The sequence below is a fragment of the Triturus cristatus genome, chromosome 8 (assembly GCF_964204655.1).
Source record: "Triturus cristatus chromosome 8, aTriCri1.1, whole genome shotgun sequence".
NCBI lineage: Eukaryota > Metazoa > Chordata > Amphibia > Caudata > Salamandridae > Triturus > Triturus cristatus.
The window spans coordinates 217,436,571-217,455,837 of NC_140591.1; the positions used below are offsets into that span (position 1 = coordinate 217,436,571).

Sequence of the window (19,267 nt, forward strand, 5' to 3'; positions counted from 1 at the left end):
GGTGTGTGCAATGAAAGGTTATCCTGGTCACTAGGCCATGGTCGTCTGAACCGTGAAAGGGCGAGGTTGCCAGCATTAGACCCTGGTATGTAGGCTACTTTTAGCAGCAGCAGACGGCCCGTTCATAAGGGCAGAGAGGCCACACCCCTGCACCTTTTGGAGATGAAGAATGTCTTTCAGGCTGAGCAAAGGTCGAATGACAGACACTCTTTATTTTCAGGTCAGGCAGCCAGGGGCTAGACATGCACTAAATGCACAGCGCCTTGCTGCCTGAGCTGAACTTTGCTGGGCTGAGGATGTTACAGCTCCTGAGAGTGTCACCTCCTCAGATTGGCAAAGGTCCTTGAGGCCCTCCCCCTCATGATGAGGGCGTGTCACTGATAGCCACGTACCTGGGTACTTCAGTTTTAAGCCCTGAGTGTCGATCATTGACATCTTGTCACAGGGTGGGGTGAACAGTTTTGCTGACCCCCAACCCACACTGTAATGAGAAAGGAATGGCTGTCTCCCCTCATTGACTGACCTAAGGGTGAGTAAATGAGGAGAGACAGGAGTCCCAACCCTCCTGGCTCCTCCGAGGCTTCACCCCTAGAGAGCTGCAGCAGGTAAGTGTTGTGTTTTAATTGACTGTTTGGTGCGTGCATGTATGAATGTATTTATTTGTGAGTGAGGGTTGTGAATGGGTGTGTGCACGTGTCTGCATGTGAATGCATGGGTGTAAGTGGGTATGTGTGTGCGTGTGTGCGTGTGTTCCACCCACCCCAAAGCTGCACTTGCCAGCCGCCACTGCTCTGTAGACCACTCATTTCATTTGGCGAGGAGTGCAAAATAGCAGAGAGCAATCATTTATTTTTCTTCATGACCCTCGCTGGTTTAATTCCAACTTTTCACAGAGGCAGCAAGATCTTTGCATCCCCGTTACAGAGTCGAAACAGGATTTTAGACATACATTGCATTCCGTGTATTATATAGCGAATTAAAGAAACTTAAAAACATGGGCGCCAATTGGTTGTTCCCAAGGGTCAAAGGAACAACCCCTGGCTTTCCCCTTGTGACCACAGGGACTCACTCTCCTTGAAACCCCTGGCTCTGGGAGGCCACTGGTCAGCACAAAGATCAGATACCAAACTTGGCTTTCTTAAAGCTGCGTTTATATTCTGTAGTGCTCTCGCTTGTCTGTTTCAAGATCAGGGTTCCTCATTCAGACAGAGACAGAGCTAACCTGTAGGTGAATAGATAAATACTTGTTTCTGGTTTTCCTATTGTAGTCTAGCTGTCACAACACTAGTCACTTGTAATCAGTGGTCGAAGTGGGGTACAAAAAGTAGGGGAACTGTGGGCGGAGAATCAAAGGGCGGGAATAACCCAAGGATTGGATCAGTGGGCAGAGCCAGAGGTGTGATCAGAATGCGCAAACATCCCAATTTTTATTATTGGTTTGGTATTTCACTGCCCAGTTTAATCAACCAATGGATACACATGATTATTTAAGGTTATAATGAGTTATTGACATTAAAACACATTCACAAAGTGGGAAATGCTTCTAATCACAGAATGTCCCAAATACGATGAAATGTGGAAACACAAGCCATTTGTCACCGAGCCATGGAGTTTGTCATCAGCACTTCTCCCTTTTTCCACAACAGCAGTTCAAACATGAATGGCAAAATATCCTAGTTTGCAAATGTTTTCTATATAATTATGGCTCTGCCATATTTGCCTCATAATGCAAGATCTGCTGCATGATCTGGCCTTTTAAACTAATAAATTGTTTATAGCTCAAACGTATCAAAAGTTAACAAAAAAATTTGACTTGTTTTGCTGCAGAGTGGATGGCTTATTGCAAAGGTTGACTGATCACCTTTCTCACTGTTGCATTTGTATGTTACACTGGTACTAATAAGGCAAAATCTTTCTAGAGACTTTTAGCATGTGTACACATGTCAAAATAATAAAATATCAGAAAATACACTGCATTATGCTGCAGCCATTTTTTTTTCTGATAACCAATTTTTATTGATTTGCGGTTGCAACAAAGAACACAGCACCATTTAGGAATACATCTTAAAAGGCAAGACCAAGACACAAACATATCACATTGGCATAAAAGATAGACGTACTGCAGCCATTTTTTTATGCATAATTTAGTCAACACTGCGGCATAATTTTGTCCTCCTTTGCTGCATAATTAATTCCAGTGGCCCCACAGCAAGCAGCACATGTTAAAAGTACTTGTGAATGAAGCAGAGAGACTGTGAAGTTTGTGAACTTGATTTGGTTTGCGAGCAAATTCTGCATTGCCAATCCCTGGTGAGTTGCAGCTACTACTTCTGAAACAAGGCCAATGGAGGTACCTATGGGTGAGGAAGACTGGCCTCAAGGGCAGCGCCGGCCTTAGCACTAGTCGTACCCTGTGCATTAATGTTTGTTATTGCCCCCCAATGACCACCTCTGCCATGGATTACCTCACTACCACCCTTTAACAGTGCCCCTCAAGTCTTCATAACCCCACTCTCAGATGCATTTAATTAGATTTACAGCACCACTCATACCAGTGTAGGGTGTCAGAGCACTTTACATCACACACATTACTCAAAGACAATCAATATGTGTGTACATCACTGTATAGAAAATGTTACATAAGACTAAGGACAGCAAGGTGTAGGAGTCACAACCACACTAGTAGGCTGTATAGTTTAATAGTGATTGGTCTGGAGAAACACAAACTCAGAATATAAAACGTAATACCATGGTTTGGGGTTCTCTTTAATAATCAGAATTGATTTCTGTCCAAAAGAACACTTTTTGTAACATTAGGATAATCAAAGACGGGGAAAAAACATAACGTTCTAATTTATACCTTGGAGTTTGTATGCAGCTCTTAGATGAAAGTTAATAGCTCACTGTTCTATGTTAGGATTTTAACTTATAAACTGCAAGTAACAAGAGGATCTCTCTGACAAAAGCAGTTGCCCACTGACCTATTTACATTATGTGCACTTTGTGAACTGCATGGTACATGTTTTTTGCAGTAGGCACATTAACCCTCTGAGCTACCTTTCCATGAATCAAAACTTACACTAGACAAAATGATCTCTCTCTAGGAAGAACATTAAACACCAGAGTCATCATGACATTTGTATTGTTGCCGAAAATTGCTGGAGGCCAGGAAGGAGGCAAGTGCTTTTAAAACCTTAATATACTTGCAAACATATTGCCTCCACCCAAAGTCAGCACCCGGTGCGGTCACACCGGTTGCGCTGCCCTAGAGCTGGCCCTTCTCAAGAGTCCTGTGACCACAGTGACAGAGTCACAGCGCTGCTTCATAGGCCTGCACGCAAGACTGGAGGTGAACTTCAGTATGGATTGTGGTGGACAAACCTTGAAGGTTAACCTACACTTGCCACTGCAAGGGTCCACCTGCTGGTGCTAAGGGCTTCTAAGCTCTTGCGAAGCCTTCTAAGGTCTAGCATGAGATTGTGCTCTCTCATGAGAGTGGTCTGGTGGACTGGTTATTAAGGCTGAACCTGGTTCCCCAATCCAAATTCAGCAGCTCTGGCCAGAGTGCCACATCCTCTCCCCCACTGAGCATCATACTGCCCAACTGAGAAAAACGTACACTGCCACCAACTACAACCCAATTGCTGCCGGCTATAAACACCTGGATGCGGCTCAATTTAAATGACGCACTAGATAAGAGCAATATGCGGCCTACAAACAAACAGTAACAACATCCCGGAAAAAGCAAACACTCATAGGGAATACAAAATTTAGCAAACCATGTGAAATGTAAGCAGGAACAACATGGTTACCGTAACGCTTTTACACTCACTATTCAGAAATCAGTGAGTGCTATTGCCTGAAAAGTTAAGGACATGACTACAGGGCCCTGAATGGACCCATTTCAATGTTCATTGCTTATATCCTTACAAAACGTAAGCAGTATGGTAAAAAGACCACATGCCTGGACACAGAGCCGCAGTACACATTTTGTTTTCCAATCCACACTTTGCAGTACCTCCAGGATTGGTGCACTAGTTGCAAGCCCAGGGAAAACAAAGACAAGAAAACAAAAATAGTGCTTCATTGGCAAACTCTGTAAAAGTGGTGCTAATGTGTTTGGGTGTGCATAAAATCAATCTGGCCAGTGTGCTACCACCCTGTCTTACTTTATTTAGTTATTTTTCATATTTTTAACCTTTTATTCCAGATGCTGCACTTTGGAATTAAAATACGACATTTCCAGAATAATTTTTTTCTTTTTTTAGATCCATTTCACAGGGGAGCAAATAAAAGAAAGGAGAGGAAACAGAGTGAGAACCTCGTCTTGAAGTCACAGTTTTCAGTAAGAGAAGAACTGCTAGACAGAAAGAGAGGGAAGAAGGAAAGAGTCGGGGCGCAGCTGAAGCAACAGAGCAGAAGTGGGCACTGTATTGTGCTTCTCTGGTCTGGAAGGGAAAGACAGAGTCCTGTTACTGCTCTGCCGCCCGTCCTCCAACGGACACCAGGAACGCCGAGCTTTATTTATAGGCCATGGTGATTTCTTGCCTCCTGGGATGCAGTTTCAAAATAAACAAGCATTGGCATAGCCAATAGGTCTTGCCTTTGGGACCTTATAAGTGTTTAGCCATGCAACAGTCGCATAACTAAATACTTATAAGGTTCCAAAAGCGAGACATATTGGCAATGCCAATGCTGGTTATAATTAATGGCAGGCTTACCTTTTGAGACTCATAACCTGAAAGAGGATGTGCTGTCAGTACAGAGCTCCTTAAATCTCTAGTGGACGCCAAGTGCGAAGAAAGAACACTTACCTATGGCGAGGAGTGGAGTTGGCAAGAAAGGTTAACTTGGGGTCAAGCATTGGCTCACGGAGAACATCAAAGCGGCCCTGAAAGTGAAAGTGATCGCGATCAAGCGCGGCGCGCGTCCGCGCACATGCACTGTAGCTCTAGGCTGGCCGTGGTAGCACTTTTTTGAGCCCTCACAAAAAGTCTCGCCAGACCAGGGTCAGATGAGACCTAAAAAGTAGGGGAACGGAATCCTTGGAATTGAAGAAGTAGGGGCACGCATACATGACATACATAGCAATTCTACTGTAATAAGTTAAGTTATTATACGTGAGACTCCCTCCTTCTCTCCTGCGCACGCGGACTCTCATGCCTGCGACGCCTCTTGATATATCGGTCTTGGCACTAGTGCTTTCTCCTCGACTTCTGCCTTTTGTCTTTCTTGCTCACACTTCTGCTGCCTTTTGCTCTTTTCGCACACTCTCGCTCACCCCCTGTGGCCTTTAGCTCTTTACTCACATTCTCTCTCACCCGGTTTGTGCATTTCTGCTCACCCGTGCTCTTTCTCACCCTTCCATTTCGCTCTTTTCTCGTTCTTTGTCATTATGCTCTTGGTTGGCCAATTCTTTTTGCACCTCTTTTCCCTTTCCTCACACTATTCTTTGTGCCTCTTTGCCCTGTTTTTACACTTTTCCATCCTTCTGTGCCATTTCAAATCCTTTTTTGGGCATTTTTGCTCTCTTTTCATTCTCCTGTTGACTCTCTCTGCCTCCCCACGCTCTCTGTTGCCGCCTTCCGCTTCTCAAATACCCTTCCTCCTACCCCGCTCCTTAACTGATCCTCCCACGCCGCTGCTCCTTCCTAGGCTCCAGTTTAGCCCTACAAACTCCCCTCCTCCGCTCCTCCCCCCCTCCCAGGGACTACTTAATGCTGCCATAACGCAGATAAGCCATTAAGCAGGTGACCAGGCCGCTGTCCCAGACTTGCCTGGACCAGTCCTACGACCGGTTGAGGCAATCACAGACCTGGCTCTAGCACCCTGAGGCTCCTGCCTCCTCGTCTGCACACGCTGTCTCTCATGCCAGTGCCACCTCTTTCTCTCTAGGTCTTCACACTCGTGCCTCTCGTTGACTTCTGCCTTTTGTCTTTCTTGCTCACCTCACTGTGACTTTCTGCTCTTTTCTCGCTCTGTTTCTCACCCTATTTGTGTATTTCTGCTCACCCATGCTCTCTCTTTGCAACTTTACTCTTTTCTCACTCTTTCATTTTCCCCTTTTTACTCTTCTCTTGCTCTTTCTTTTTCTGCCTCTTTGCCCTTTCCTCATACTTTCTTTAGTGCTTCTTTTCTGTTTTTGTACTCTATTATCCTTTTTTCTGCCCTTCTGTACTGTCTCTGCCTCCCCGCGTTGCTGCCCCCTACCACACTCCAGTTTAGTCCCACCCACTGCACCTTGTGCTCCTACCCCTCCTAGTGGCTATTTAAAAGCTAGCCATCAAAGACCGCCCACGCCTAGGGCCTCAAACCCTGGTCCTTCTGCCCCCACACACTACTCCGCAAAACTCCTCTGGTATCTGAACACAGCGCACCCCTCCATGCACTGCTACTGAGCTGCATGGCGCCACGTGAAAGGAGCGTTTGTTGGCACCCACCGCGACTTCACCTGCAACACAACACCCAACTCACCTGCCCGACTCGCCAACAGAACACCTTCTGCACCTACAACCATGCACACCAAGACAAACTTTCATGCATTCTCCTAAACAACCTCCCACTCGGCAAACACACCATGGAAATCTGGGATATCCTATGCAACAATGTTCTGATTTCCTCTTCGTTACGGACACATGGTTGACCTAGGAATCAGTACCTAATATCGCCATGTCAAGCCCAACGGGATACGGACTAGTGCATCGAAACTCCCAACACACACTAGGAGAAGGAATCTCAATCATAGTCAAGGACACCTTCAACTACACCACTAGCACAGAAGCCGCAACCCCTACATGGAACACCTGCGCTTCAAGATACAGGCGTCCGCAACTTACACTCTAAGCGAAACCCTTACATACTGATCTCTGAGACCTAGAGCCACTTTCTCCAACAACCTAGCAGACTTCCTCGTCCCCTTCATCATTGACTCCAACAACAATATTCTACTAGGAGACTTCAACCTCCAATTTAAATAAAAGAGCAGATCCAACACCACAGAACTGCTCAAGAACCTAAAGAACCTGAGACTTCACAACACATCATCAGACACAAACACTCTGTTGGACACACTCCCAACCCTATCTTCACCACCAACATCCTCAAAATCAGAGAAACCATCTCCCTCACCTGGACTGACCACTCCATAATCAAATTCTGTATAAACATCCCCCGCCTAACGAGGCTCACCACCGCAAACATAACTAAACAAAGTTAAAGCAGCATCCAGAACTCCAAATGGGTAAACCCCCTGCGCCTGAACCAACCACCCTCCACCAACAACCTAAACAGCAACATCAAAAGCCTGGACCAACGGATCACAAAATGCGCCGACTCCCAGGTACCTCATAAATATAACATACAGAGAAGAATACAGAAGCAGGCCAGATCGTACACTGAGGAGATTCGAGCAACAAAACATTTCTGCAAGCAACTGGAAAGAAAATGGAAAATGAACTACCAAGAAAATGACAAAAAGACAAAGACAGCGCTGAGACCCTACTACCAACAAATCAAATAAACAAGAAAAAGGCCCCACAGGAGTGCATAGACAACAGCTCTAACAGTAGAAAATACATCTTTGCAGTCATCAAAGACTTCACCTCACCTGGTGCCATCACTAAGTGCATTGCCCCATCACACGAATTATTTGACAACCTCTCAGGCTTCTTCAGCGGCAAAATCAATACCAAATACAACAACGTCCACTCCCAACTGAAATCCTGCACGATCGCCTTCAGCCTACAATCATACACCCACAGCAAAAACAGTCTGGAAAACACTCACCATGGAAAAAACAGCCAGCATCATGGGAACCATCCATTCCAGGGCATCTACAGACCACTGGCAAGCATAACCCACATTCACAAAGACACAGCCAAAGGCCTGGACTTCTCTTCTCGCACCCACGAAAGCATGGACAGAGTTTCCCCACCACATCAGAGCTTCCACTTCGCTTCTCGAATTCCACAAAAAGCTTCGACAAACCTCATCAGGAGAAAGCGGCCTGCCCACCTGCTTCACTCCTGGATACTCTAAAGGGCGATTTGTGCACTATACAAAGTACACATAACATAACAGACGAGTTGTGACATTGCAATGCATTCTCCCACAACCATCAAACAGTGTGAAAGAATCACACAGCATCTTTGCATCTTCTGCTTTGATAGTGAGAGGCAGAACTAGCTGTCTGCTTCTGAGCTACCTTTTTCCTAGAAATGCACAGCCGTTAACAGAGGTAAGAGAGTAGACACTTATGCTAGTATGCTTAGTTTTCGAAGTGCAAGAGTTCATTACACAAAAACGGAAAATTCTCTGCAAATTACACCTTCTGAACTACAAAAACCTTTACATGAAGTTTCCATTAAACCCCCTTGTTTTCGAAATAAATTACTAGCTACACATTGGCTATTTCACAATGCTAATTCCTTTAGATAATTGCATATCATTATATGTTAAAAATAAAAAGCAAAAAACATAGATTTTAAGCTTTTTGGGGAAAGGATAATGGTGTCAATAAGTATAAAGAATAAAAGAAATGCACAGCCGTTAACAGAGGTAAGAGAGTAGACACTTATGCTAGTATGCTTATTTTTCGAAGTGCAAGAGTTCATTACACAAAAACGGAAAATTCTCTGCAAATTACACCTTCTGAACTACAAAAACCTTTACATGAAGTTTCCATTAAACCCCCTTGTTTTCGAAATAAATTACTAGCTACACATTGGCTATTTCACAATGCTAATTCCTTTAGATAATTGCATATCATTATATGTTAAAAATAAAAAGCAAAAAACATAGATTTTAAGCTTTTTGGGGAAAGGATAATGGTGTCAATAAGTATAAAGAATAAAAGACCGTGCTATATATGAGCAGGATATTGCAAATCACCTCAGAGTTCAGTGACCATATAAAGCTTTTTGGTCTACGACCCGTTCCTCTATATGGTCACAAAGATTTGCAGTGGATTGTAATATCCCTATAATATTCAGTCGAGGCTACTTTCTCTCATATATTATGTGGCTGACTCATTCAGTAGTCAATAGCTTCCATTAGTAAATCTACTTTCGCTGTACTGCCGCTTCCAGATGGTTTTCACTGGCTGCCTACTACTCATTACATCTTTCTCCTCAGCCTCGTTGGGCCACCACTGATCGCCACTACCGCCACCTGGAAAACCTTGTTCACCCTGACCTATGCCATGCACCACTCTTGTAATGGTGTTGCATGCCTACACCAAACGGCACAAATATGCAGGAAGTCCTCTTCTACACCACTCTCCACTTGACAATCCCCAAGCCGTGGCTCCCGCGCCCTCTCAATTCCTAGCATCTGTGTATGTTATCAAGTCATAAGGACTGTAATGTTTCAGATGACTGAATGTGAATAGGTGTATTTGTTTTGCCTTTTGACGAGTAGGATTGTTTGCCTTGTAACTCTACACGCACTTCCATCAACAGAGGTCTAACTAGGTGCCTGTAGTTGACCCGGTGGTCTATGTGTGTCCAGGTATACTGCCAGTCTGAAAAGATCTTGAATATGAAGAAGAAAATGCCTTCTGTGTGTGCACGATGGAGGATGTGTTTGCCTGAAGGGTTGTATGAACCGTTACTGAAGCCTGAACAGCTGATGGGTCTGTAAATGCTTTAGGGAGTATTAGTTTCACAAACATCCACAATTTTCATTATTAGAGAACATATCTCCTTTGTTACAGTTAAGAGCAGGCGGCTTTTCCCTTTGCCTTCGTACAGTATCATCTTCTTGCAGGACATAAGCTGACCTGCTTGAACTTGCACTAACCGTAGCGTTGAACACAAAGGAATCTTGTCCTCACACATCATAGGGTAAGTGGCATAAGTAGAGAGTAGGAGCAATGCCATGGAATCAGAAAGGAGAGGTCTACTCTAACTGTTCTCACGGAGAACTGACCATATATATATATATTTCTCTCTCTCTCTCTCTCTCTCTCTCTCTCTCTCTCTCTCTCAGACAAACCACAATCGTACGGTATTCCTTCCTTTTATAACATCCTGTGCAGTCTTTAAGAGAGCGGGCCAGTATATCTCCTTGAAAACACATGGGTGTAAGTGAAAAGAAACGTACCCATGCTATGACTACCTGACACCAATTTACCATGTGTCCCAGAATCGAAATGTCAATAACAGCCAATCCTGTTTAAAGAAAACTGTGCTCTAGTTGCACGTCCATCGCCAGTAAAGTCCAACATTGTGCTTGAAAGCAACATACAAAAGCAAGTGATTTAACTTTCAGGGAACTCGAGACACGAGTCTCTTAATAGAAAACTATATGTGATCTGACAGATCACATGAAATAAGGAGCAAAGAGTAGTAAATAGGCACTAATCCTGCAGCCCTCCCTTCCGAACCAGACATGCTAGATCTCATTAATGGCCTGCAGATTCTCCATCATCTGAAAGGGTGAATGTTAGACCTGTCCGCCTTCGGGTGGTCTTCCCTCAAACATTTTGTCTTCACTCTTCCTGTTTTGCTGAATTTGTATTTATTGGCCTTAGGACTCTGCAAACTTTACCACTGCTAAAGTGCTTGAGCTTTCTCCTTTAAACATTGTGAAATTGACTTACAACCAATTAGCACAATAAGTTTAATTATAAGCCCCTAGTTGAGTGACACCGTGGGTATCCAGAGCCTGTATTAAATGCTAATAGTGGGTGTGTAGCACTGATTGTGCCACCCACTTAAGTAACCTTTGAAACAGGTCCCTGGCCTGCCATTGCAGTATGTGTGTGCAGTTTACACTGCCATTTCATCCTGGCAAAATAAACCTTTTGCCAGGACTAAACATTCCTTTTTAATACGTAAGTCACCCTTCTGGTAGGTGCTAAACAGCCCATAGGGCAGGGAGCATTGCATAAAAAAGTTGGACATGTACTTTAAGTTCTACATGTCCTGGTAGTGGAAAACTCTGAAATTCATTTTTCAGTACTGTGAAGCCTACCTCTTCCATTGGATAACATTGGGTTCCCTAATTACCTTTAATAAGTGGTAACTTTTGATTGGGAGCAGGTAGGAAAGTCATGTCTGGTATTGGAGGAACTGTAATTTAAGTCACAATTCTGAAATTTGCATTTTCTTATTCTAACCATTTTGTGCCTGAAGCCTGTTTCTGGGTTAAATGACTAGGTGTAGTTGACAGCTGCCCTTTGTGTATTCTTCCCAGACAGCATCATAATAGAGGGTCGGGCTGTTGGCCGGATGGGGGGCGGGGAAGGGCGGAGTTGTCACCTGCCACACTTGTACTTCAAGGGCACTGGCCCAGTTCACACAGATGACTTCACACTAACCTAATGTACCCTCAGACAGACTAGGAACAGAGCAAGGAAGCAGATAATTCCAGACACCTCTGTGGGAGAAAACTCCAGAATCTTCTCCCATTTCAAAGTGGGCACTAGGTATAAAAAAAGGAATCCTTGGACTCACTGTTCAGTACACTCCTGGATCTTTGGAAACTACTGAAGAAGGGCGACCTGCTACTTGAGACCTGCCCTGCTTGCTGAGAAGGAAGACTGTACCTGCTCTCTTCAACCCAGGCTGAAGTGACTCCAAGGGTCAGCTGATTGGCCTTCTGTTCTGATCTACAGGAACACAAAAAGCTCCAGGAGGCTCTCTGCAACTGCCCAGCTGACCTGCTGCAACTGGACCTGCAACTGGACCTGCAAATGGACCTGCAAATGGACCTGCAACTGGACCTGCAACTGGACCTGCAACTGGACCTGCAACTGGACCTGCAACTGGACCTGCAAATGGACCTGCAAATGGACCTGCTGGCCTCTGCTGGAGTAAGTTACAGATCCCCAAGAGATGCCTCCCAGTTTATGGGCCCTTGGTGCAACATCAATTGAGCTCCTTCTGAAAGAAAATAAGAAATCCTGAAGTTTTTGGCTCTTCATGACCGCGGATGGGCCCATTCACGTCAAGATCTTGGTGTTCATGCCGACTACCAACACGAAGCTCCAGTGAACCAAAATCTTTGTGCTACAGAGATGACTGGCTAAGTGAGATCTGCACTTCGTGCTGCAGCATCGACAGTCTGCATTGACTGCCAATGTGAATCTCCAGGAACGACTGTCTGCAAACGCCTGTCAGGATATTTCTGTTACAGTGACGGCTATCCACGGCACCCAGCCTGCTCTTACACTACAGCGACAAACATTCGCAACACTCCCCCTGCTCCTCGCTGCCTCCTCCACCACGAACGGAACTCTTCGTGCTGGACTTCAGAAGATAACTATTTCAGCAGGGCTAGCCTGGTCCCTGTATCCGGTCTACACCCCATCACAGTGGGCCTGAACTTGAGACTTTCACTCAGTTTTGCACAACCAGATAGCCTTGAGTGGTGCTTTGTGCTTTTAAGTGCTATGCTTACCTGAAGTTGTTAAAAACCCATATCTCCAGTTCTACTGATTGGGTTTTTGTTGTTTAGGTGTTGAATAATTTAATAAACGTTACTCTATTATTCTAAATTGGTGTGAGATTTTGCTGATTTTATTGCCATTTTATTTTTGCTGCACTGGCAGCAGGGGGGGGGGGGGCGACACTCCTCTGCCCTAATGGGGGGCCGCCGATGACTTCATGCCTCCCAAGGTTGAAAATATACACAACTCAAACATTTCATAGATACAATGTTGTACCACTTCTTTATAAGGCACCCACCTCTCCAATCTGGGCATACTTAATCATATGGGAACAACTTAGAGGAGCAGTATTTGAATTGTATGAAATAGTGTTACACCCAGATTTTCCACCCGGACAGCGAATATGCTTTGGACACAGTAGCAAGTGAACTCTACCTACAATTCCCAGATGATGACTGATCCACTAATCCGCTTCATCATGATGTGGGCCACAGAGAGACAACGCAGAAGCCCAGCTTCTCTAAAACTGTACATGAAGGCGCTGGTCCCCGGCGAGATGACAGAGGTCAGGATTGAATGATCCTTCAAATTGCTGAAGGTGTGAAATTGTGGGCTGTGATGTAGTGTGCATCATTCAGTCACAATATTAACCCACTTTTTGTCCCAGGTACTCAACACTTTGAAAACATTATGTGCTTATGATTACCAACCGACAGCCACTCGGTGCATCTTACATGGCCTTTGAAAACCAGTAAGCACGAACTCACATGGGAGAAGGTGGTTAATTACCCACTTGGCACTGGCAAAAGTATGCAAATGAGGACATGGAAGATGGCACTGCCTTGAACTACAGAAGATAGGCTTCAATTTATCGAAGTGGTCACAAGAGATTTATTTAAAGAATCAATGATCAATCAATCAGAGATATTCAGTAGAATTTGAAATCACTTCCTTTCCCCAGATTAGATACATCAAATATACCAGACTAGCACAACAGATTGGGAAGTTCATACATAGTCTAGAGAAAGGGATAACCAAGACATCAATTACTGGATGATGTGAGAGTGATGTGGTGAAGTCTGAAGAGATAAGCTGTGTGCACCATGCCCCGATTTCATAGCAACAACATCCTTGTGGAAAGTCAACCCTATTCCTTCTAGGAACACAAACAATTCAACCTTTGTATTTAATGTTTGAGTAGGGAGAGTGGTTACAGCGCCGATGAGCTAGAAGGCAGCAGTCCTGCTTGCTAATTGTTTATATGTTTGTAATCCACATAAAGCAAAAATGGCCTTATTTGGTTGCAACTATGATTATAGCAACCTACCTGTGACACATCTGTGGTGACTATTCTTGTATGCAATAATACCTTCTCTCTCCCACTTTCAACCTCACCTTTCATGCAACATCACATATCTCAGGTGTTCTTGGAGAGAACTTAATGGTTCCGGGCATCTTAGGTGGTAGTTTCAGGCTTCCCCTGTGCAGACCGTGGTCACGGTTCCAACATCCAGCTGGTTCCTAGGCAAATGAAGCTCTGTGTCAAGTTAAAGACCTGCACCAGGACAATAATAACTATTTTACAGTTAGCAACAGAAACAAGCATTGGCAAAGCCCATAGGTTTCACCTATGCAAGACCTATTGGCATTGTCAATGTTTTTTTAAAGATGCTGTACAGCAGGGTGAGCTGTTGTACAACATGTTTGGAAGTAAATAGAAACAAAGCACTATGGAGTGGCCAGCACTGACCGTGTCAAACCGCTTTTTTTGTTCACTCTAGGTCAAGTTGTACAGCAGCCCATGCTGTATTTTTAAAATAACATTAACAAAGCCAAATGCCTCAGCACAAGCAATTTTTCTTTGTTAATGTTTTTAAAGAGGATTTGGCGTTAAGGCCAGAACTGGCACCTGCAGAACTGGCAACCAGGTTTAAGTCTCGGCGTCAAATCAACATCCTGAGATTCGGGGGCAAATCACTTACACTTTCCGATCCTAAAAAATGTGTCCTTGTGTACAGTAAATGTTGCTTGTGCACAGCGCCCCAAAACCTTTGGGTTCAGTGTGCACTATATGAACCTTCTGAAAGTGAAATTAAAAAAGCAACAAGCAGGAGGAGGGTGAGAAACAATGGCAGGAAGGTGAGCTGGTCGAGTTTGTGCTATATTTTAGTAAACTGCAAAAAAAACTACATAGGCAACGACAAAGCAAGAGGGGATGGGAGGGACAGGTCAAAAAACGAGGATGGGAGAAGGGGTGGAGAGATCTGCAAAACACATGTTCTCTTAAGGAGTGCTAAATTAAAAATAGAAAAAGGTACCTCTACAAGCGACAGCCAGTGGAAGGACATTGGTCGCAGAGACAGAAAACTCTACTTGGTCCAAGCTTTATGGACAACTGAAGAGGAAGAGACAGTGGAAGCAGCAGGAGGCTCTAAGCAATGAGAAGCAAGGACATGAGTGACGTGGGAGCCAACCAGTGGTTGTATGGGTAAGTACTGGTAAGATTGGGGTGGGCTCTAAGACCGTTTTTAGGTCTCGCCTGACCCTGCGCTTGTGCTGGTCTGGTGAGACTTTAAGTGAGAGCTTCAAAAAATGCTACCGCCGGCTACAGCTTGCAGTGCATGCGCGTGGGCGCGCGCTTGAGCAGAGGCGCCATATGGCGTGATTACTGCTGTGCGTCCACCACTCGCGCACAGCACTATTCTCCTTTTATGTATTTTATTCTACACCCTTCTCCCCCCCCCCCCCCCCCCCCGGCCCCATTTAACCCTATGTTTATGTCGAGGAAGCACTTTGTAATACCCACTCAACGCAGAGACGTAGCCAGGGTGAAGCGGTCTTGTTTACCACCGGCTGAGGATGGCAGTGCTCGCCCACATCATTTACATTTCGAAGTGCTGGCACGCAGCACACTCGATCTGCCTCAAACCTTGGCTTGATGCGTTGACAGGGTGGTGCTGGGTCAGGTCATGTCGCAGGTTTCCTACGCGCAGATGTGCTCAATCATGGGGTGTTAGCTTTTAGTTGGCCTTCTAAAAGTAGCGTGGAGCCATGACTGTCGGGTGACATCAGACCCTTCTAAGAGATGTTCTTGGAGTAGAATCCTGAGGAAGAGCCATATAAGACTCCCGAGGTTGCGTGAATTCAAGGATGCGATAGTAGTGGTCCCTTAATGCATTGCACACGCTGCACAATGACATCATTGGATTATTTCAGGAGACTGACACAGCGCCGCAGTTTATCTCATCTTCTGTGCGATGCACCTGCATCTTTCAACTGGATCGCTATGGCAGCAGTCCTTTTCTTGGGCCTCAAAGGGCCCTCCTAACTTGATGCTTTCCTCTTGGAAATAAGAATGTTCTTCATTCTACTGTTGTCCTTTGAGGTGGCGCCTGTGCTTTGAAAACAAATACAATGTTGATTTATCCAGGATACTTTTATCTTAGTTGCTTGGCAATGTTTATTTGACGTGAACTGTCACATAAGGTGTCACTGCTTTTTCTTAATATTTAATTTAGCAATATCGATTATCGACCTTTTTCTGTTCTCAAATTTGTATTTTTTCCAAGCTCCCCTGTTAGCCCCAACTACAAACTTTTTTTGTGGTTGGTAAATCAGCAATTTTTTCTGCGAGCTGAATGTATGCAAAAAATGAAGAAGGAAAACTGTTTTATATTGGATCTCGTTTTCACGGAGCAGGGCGGCTGTTTTCTCGTAGTAGCTGGCACCACCTTCCCTGAATGTTGAGCCTCGAGCCCAAAACATTTGCCCACCTCCCTAAATCGTTTAATCCCTTTTAAAGTCTTTACAGTAAACCGTACACCCGCATTTTAGGTGTGTAGTAACTTATTACTTTGGTCTTATAGACCTGACTGCTTACACTGGGGCAAATGAAACTTCCAATGGAGACCACAATTGTACATTTCCCTTGAGCTTTTTTGAATGGCCTGTCTGACATGGCAATATGTTGCAGTTTTGAGGACATTTCTTAAGCCTCCCTTCCTTTGAAAACAAAAAGGATTGAGTGGAAATGCTGGAGTCATTCTGACCCCTTGTACACTGTGCACATTCTATCATCTCTTAGCTTACATGTGCCTTACCAACTGGTAAAAAGTCGAGAAATTCTCTTACAACTACACATTGATGGTGTAAAAGTTTGGGTGTTTCTCAGTTTGTCTATGTAGACCGGAATAGATAATTTCAGCCTCGTATCGTATATGCAACTCATAAAGCACATGTCGGTTCTAACCTGCGTCTCCTGGTGCTCACTAGTTTACACAACTGTTATGCATTATTCTGTTAACTATTCGTTTGTACCATCAAATCAGTTAGACAGAGACTTTGCCCAATCAGTGCACAAGACTTTCCTGTCCCTGCAGAGATGCTTTGACTTGTACTCAACACAAGACCCCTGATGAAGAGCACAACCCAAATGCATTGGGGCACACGGACTACATTTTAGATTTTCTCATTGCACTTCTGAAAATTGCCGGAAATTAATAGAGTCTTTACACTAAGAAGTCAAGTTGGCAGGTTTGATGGTACAAGTGATTAGTTTAAAAGAAGAATACATTAATATTTGGAGACACAGCTCATGGTTGACTTGTGCTTGACTAGTAGCCATTAGTGAATGGAACCAACCATGTGCAGATTGGTCTTAGCCCAGTCTCAAGAGGGACAGTCTAGCACAAACAGTTAAGTGACAAACCAGTTGATTAAGAAAACAAGCCTGTGTTTTGACCTTGATGCACCTCTTCCATGTGAACCGCACTCTTTCTTTGTTGCTCTCGTCATTACCACTCCCCTCAACGTTTTTCTCCAGCTTTTTACCTCTAGGACTCAGTTCTTATTTTTCATCATAGTCTTCAATGCTCCGTCCAAGACAGCCTAGTCTTGAACCTTAATTCGATACATTGTTCACCCATGGGTGCCTTGTTGTTGTAAAGATTAACACGATCACTAAACTTTCAAAGTATCATTGCATGTCATAAAGAGGCAGATGTCCAAAACGGGGGCTGATTCTCTTGTATGTGCAGGCTATTCCGAAGACTGTTCCAGGCTTGTGCTGCTAGAAACAAACCAGCATTGGCAAAGCCAACAAGTTCTGTGTTTAATGTGCTAACTAGAGTTGTTTGCACTACTGACACTTGCTGGCCTCACTCAGCAGGCTACCACTAAGTTGTCTAAAATAATTTGTTGGCAATCACGGCCAGCAACAGCTCTTCTCAAAGTTAAGTTTCAGGGTATTCATTTTCTTCCAGTCTGCCACGGCCCGTATATACCACTAGAAGTGGGCTTGTATCTGCAGCAGATCATCACGCTGCTCAATAACATGTTCATCGTGAGTCATCAACATGAAACTAAATAATCTAACCAGTTGTTCACCTCTGAGCTGTACATTGTTCAATGGGTAGGTGGCTTCACTTGAACACTGGAGCACACCTTGGGCAAGCTTCATAAATGAACATTGGTATGAAGCAAGCTTCACAGCCTTTACATATGCATACATTTGATGATTTTACTCAGGGGAGTTGGTGCTGGTGGTACCCAGTGGAACAATGTTTTTGGGCACACCCCAATGACCTTCTTCTCCATGGATTCCCTCCCACCACCCTTTAACAGTTCCACTCAGGTCTCCATATCCACGCTCTTTCACCTGCATTTCTGCCTGCAGATCTTTGATGACGGGTAAGAGCTCACTGCTCCTCAATACAGCTGTGGAGCAACTTTCCTTTTTGCTCCCAGGCCACCAAACTTTTGGCCATAATTTATTTTAAGGGACATCACACTTTACTGCTGCAAATTATGCTCTATGAACAGAATGGAAAACATTACACAATGGCACAAATCATTTACTAGGTTGAGTAAATGCCGCCTTTCTACTTTAACAAAATACCATAAACAATGCATGTGTTTCTCTAAAATCCATTCTTTTTTCATGTCTCATGTTATGTTTTATTTTGTTTGCAAGAACAGAGCATAGTCCAATATTTTATTATAGTGTATATGATAAACATTAAGTCATCAACTTAAAAATAAGTCTAACAATAGGTAAGGTAACAAGCATTGGCATAGCCAATAGGTCTCGCCTTTGGGACCTTATAAGTGTTTAGCCATACAACAGTTGATGTTGTTGCACAAAGGATATTGTGCTGCATAACTAAATACTTATAAGGTCCTAAAAGTGAGACCTATTGGCTATGCCAATGCTTGTTAAGCTTTGTGATTATTCACAATAGCTTTCGATGACAGCGCATGCATGCTTCTGGCAAAACCTAAAAAAGCAAAACAGAATCAGGTAGGCTCCTGTCCTTTGTTTCCTATTATACAAGTCTTCTAAGTGGAGCGATGTGGTGACTGCACCATAAAGATCTCAACTTCTCTGACAGGTCTCAGCTTGAAACAAGTGGTTTGAAGGAACATTGTCGACTGAACTTGAAATTAGTGTTCAAGGATGATACCCATGTGTAGCATCTCTTCACCCCAATAATAGTAATCATCTTGGTGTCAACAGAACTCTCTGTAGATGAACATCTTTAGGGTGGTTCCCAATGCCAGTCCAAACCTGGAAGAGGCCCTTTGACGTTTTAATTAGATATAAGGGAATTATTCTTTGGACACTTATCTCTCTAGAGGTATCCACAGGTCGACAGTTTGAGACTTATCAATAGTCTTCAGGAGTGGCCCTGAGTACTAAGCATCAGATGACCAAGACTCACAAAACAAGTCCTTTCAGGGGCCTCTCCCGAGAACAGACACTTTCCACTCCCAAACAGCAGATGCTTAATTTTCAGTCAATGGTTCAGGGCTCTGCCCATTAGGGGGACTGCACATATGCCACTCGGATGTGTAGGACCCGTCCATATTCTCCCTTTC

The 19,267-nt window shown here is 44.2% G+C and overlaps 1 protein-coding gene across 4 annotated transcripts in view; it reads right to left on the reverse strand.

Annotated features, from left to right (window-relative positions):
* SLC36A4 (solute carrier family 36 member 4) overlaps window positions 1–19,267 on the reverse strand; it is a 1,249,299-nt gene that overhangs the window by 999,841 nt on the left and 230,191 nt on the right. Inside the window, exon 3 of one of the 4 annotated variants that reach the window (XM_085621385.1) lies at window positions 13,787–13,912. The exons of the other annotated variants lie outside the window; for them this stretch is intronic. Within the exon in view, the coding sequence (XP_085477511.1) occupies window positions 13,787–13,793 (7 nt within the window). The 5' untranslated portion in view covers window positions 13,794–13,912. The remainder of the gene's footprint in view (window positions 1–13,786; window positions 13,913–19,267) is intronic. 4 annotated transcript variants of the gene reach the window in all.